Source organism: Diadema antillarum, unplaced genomic scaffold (assembly GCF_040938485.1).
Source record: "Diadema antillarum isolate AM-2024a unplaced genomic scaffold, OU_Dant_1.0 seq00000696_RagTag, whole genome shotgun sequence".
Classification (NCBI taxonomy): Eukaryota; Metazoa; Echinodermata; class Echinoidea; order Diadematoida; family Diadematidae; genus Diadema; species Diadema antillarum.
This window is the reverse complement of record NW_027271601.1, coordinates 1,317,809-1,321,475: the sequence shown is the minus strand read 5'-3', so window position 1 is coordinate 1,321,475 and position 3,667 is coordinate 1,317,809. Positions and strand designations below refer to the sequence as shown.

General features: G+C 45.0%; 1 protein-coding gene across 1 annotated transcript; it reads left to right on the top strand.

The window, feature by feature from the left end:
* Positions 1–223: 223 nt before the first annotated feature.
* On the top strand, positions 224–1,822 carry LOC139737596 (uncharacterized). The gene has a single exon (XM_071648276.1). The coding sequence runs from the start codon at positions 320–322 to the stop codon at positions 1,820–1,822; it is 1,503 nt and encodes a 500-aa protein (XP_071504377.1). The 5' UTR covers positions 224–319.
* The last annotated feature ends 1,845 nt before the right edge of the window (positions 1,823–3,667 follow it).

Below are 3,667 nucleotides of genomic sequence, written 5' to 3'. Positions count from 1 at the left end.
CGCGCAAAGCCAACGGTGTATCGCATCACGACGCACACTCGTACAACAGATATACACAAACTCGTGCGACTCGCCATTCATACGATTCCGACTCGCTTCCCATGAAGCAAGAGACAAGGTATCCCGTGTGATCTCTAGAGCTGCCACTCGTATAGACCAGACTGGAGTCGGACAGTCCGTCTTCCGCACACTCTCTCAGACACAACATCTAATATATTCGCCGGTCGTGGGTCAATTTTGTCACTTTCTTCGAGGTTACCCAAGTCCTCGTTTCTTACAGACTCGCATGATTCCCAGCTACAACTGAGAGACTATTTTGATGCACATACATCGGAAAATGGTGAAGCTGGAATACATGGAGAAGGAGATGAACGCCAGCCTTCCCCCTCCTCACTCAACCCCAGCTCCACCTCCGCTCCAGAGGAGTAAAGGGTTGTTCTCCGTGGAGAGCATGCTGTCTCCGAAGGAGGCGGGAACCATCGGGGTCCATCACCAGCACCCCACCCTTCATCATCCCATCCTGACCAAGATTCACGATCCGGTCAGGATGGATTCACCGCCTGCCAGCAAACAGACCATCCCGGATGCTTTCCCCTCTCGTCTCGACCTCCATCACCATCAGAACCAGCACCAGACCGAGCTGCCCGAGCAGGACGACGAGGAGCAGGAAGTCGACGTCGAGTCAAAGATTGACGACGACCAGAAAATGAGCGACGACGATGTGGAAGGAGAAAAACCAGACAAGGAGCGTGAAAAGGACGAGAAGGAAGAGGAGAATGACGGCGAGAAGAAAGAAGGAGACGGAAACTCGACTGCAAACAGCGTGCCGAGAAACAAGTATGGGGAAAAACCTCCTTTTAGCTACAACGCTCTAATCATGATGGCAATTCGCTCGAGTCCGGAGAAGAGACTAACTCTGAATGGCATTTATGAGTACATCATGACAAACTTTCCCTATTATCGCGAAAATAAGCAGGGCTGGCAGAACTCGATTCGCCACAATCTCAGTCTCAACAAGTGTTTTGTGAAAGTTCCGCGACATTACGACGACCCCGGCAAAGGCAACTATTGGATGCTGGATCCCTCCAGTGATGACGTGTTCATCGGGGGAACCACGGGCAAGCTCCGGCGGCGATCGACCTCGGCATCCCGTAATCATCGTCTCGCTCAGCTGAAACGTGGTGTTCCATACATGCATGGTGGATTTCCTTTTCCATTCAGAACGGACAAGCCTTACCCTATGTACTGGCCTTCCAGCCCTTTACTACCGTACCCCCATCACCCTCATCCAAATCATGCTGCTCTCAGATGTGATGTACCGGGTTCTGCTGGGGCGGCAGCAGCGGCTGCGGCCATCACGGCCGAGCGCCTATCGGCGGAACGGCTGTCCGCCGCGGCGGCGGCAGCTGCTCATTGTGACTCTTCCGCTCTATTCACGGGCAGTCACCCGCTACCGAAGCCCGTGCCCGGTCACGGCTTCTCTGTGGAGAGGCTTCTAAGTCAGCATGAATCTCCGTACACCTTACCTCCGACGGCGGCACGGTTAGCTTCACCCAACTCAGCCGTAGCAGTGGCAGCCGCAGCAGCAGCTGCTGGCATCATGTACCCTGGTCTGCCGCAACTCCAGGTAAGCTCATCGAGCGACTCGCCAAACGCTGCTGGTTGCTGCTACCCTCATTTATCCTACTCTCAATCAATCCCCTCCGGCTCACCGTACGCTGATCTCTACTCAGCAGGATTTCCTCATCGACTACCCGTCTTCCCTCCCGGAATGTTCCCCGTGTCGGCGGTACCACAAACACCACCTATTCACGGCAAGTAACTCTGCATCTGTACCGTATTTGTGCTTGCAATATGTAAACAGACTGAACTCATTTGGCAATCATGCTTGGGAAAGACTTGTGTGGTAGACCGTTGAAGCTCCAGTTTGCACAACGCTCACCCTTTCTAGATGGTCATGGACTCGTCTATATAAATGCAATCCGGGCATAACTTGATACTTTGGTATAATTAGTAAATGCTTAAATATGTCGCGATACATATACCTAAAACTGATGATTTTAACGTATCTCTCTAGGTGTGTCATTTTCAAAAGTAAATTGCAGCCAACTTTGCTGTGTTTGACAATCTAGTAGAGGACCTCATGTGCACATTTTGGTGTTTTTTATGTAGAGTAACTTCGAGGTTAGATTACACTCGGTCTAAAATACTCTCTGGAAACACTCGTTTCAAGGATTACGTTTTACTGTCCTATCTGAACATTGTGTTTCACCTTGCCAAAATAGACAGGGTTCATTTAATGTCAGTGTCACAAACTATCAAAAGTATGGTGAAACCTGTACATGACAGCTCGTTTGAGATGAGCGCTAGAATATTCAGGAAGTTTTTTTTTACCCGTCTACTTAACCTTAGTCAAAGGAAATTGTATTAATTCCAGAAACAGGGCTCAAAAGTTCACCTCCCCATTATTATTCACGGTTACCCATAAAAAAGTTTTTGTTTGCATAGTTTCGCATACTATCATTCCACAATGCGAACCTGAATTTGAAGGCAACACCCTTTCAGCAGGATGGGTTCAATAACAAACGACCGAAAATAGTAATCAAAGCTGATATCAACACTGCGATACTGATTCATAGTTGTTTGTAACACATTCAGTTGTTCTCGATTCAAACTAAGATCGTGCTGAGTGCATGTGTATGGCGGGACTGGTTAGCCCAACTTAATAGTATCTGTCAAGTTTCTACTTCACGCACTTTGGGGGTTTTGTTGAAATGAATGTATGATATGATTTAAAGAGTTGACTAAAAAATTGTAAATGAAGTTCGCAACAAGCGATGCAGGATACCTAATAGAGTAAAGAGACTGTAACATGTCTTATTCTCAGAGAACTTTATATTGAATATTATATCAAAGTTGAGTTGTATACCAATGTTTTCGTCATCTTTAAACCTCCAGAGTTCTTAAGTTAATACCGCTTACCCTTACTTGCTGAAATCAACTGCCCTGCTGGTGTTAAATAATGACACTTGTAAAGTTGATATCAATTGAAATAAAAAGCCTTTTAATTCATTACTGGGGGGTAATTGTTAAAGCGACAAGTTGATTTCTTTGTTATTAGATATCAATAATTATAATCAAAAGTTATATCTGCCAAATAAGCTATATCTTAACTGATATCAAAATACATGAACTCATTCCATTGTTTTCCACATGGGAAACCTTGCCTGAGTGTTTGCTGATTCCTGTATTACTTTCTGGAAATCATGTTTTATACTTTATTTTTCTTGATGAAGTACTCAGCGAATACACATTAGTGCCAATATTTTCTGACGTCACACCATGGGTTATTGAGGGGAAATCGACTTGATTATCTCATCTTATCATCGGGTTGTATAAAAGGTTATACCTATTCGGCAATCCCATGTTCATTGTAAAGATATTTATTTTAAGTGTGATAGTTTCTTTCAGATCTCTTCATATCTGATTAAGGCATTTGACAATCATATTTTGTACTGATGCAACCTCTGACAATCTATTATTCAAAATCAACTCAAGATTCCTGCGAACGAGGACTGCAAACAAAGTTAACAGTTCTTTGACAATCAACTATTTCTAAAGACTGAGGGCGAATTAGTGCTATTCCTCGACATATTGTTGTAAATTG

What these genes read in the sequence shown, in the direction of transcription:
- LOC139737596 (XM_071648276.1), top strand. Translation starts at nt 320, where the DNA reads ATGCACATACATCGGAAAATGGTGAAGCTGGAATACATGGAGAAGGAG.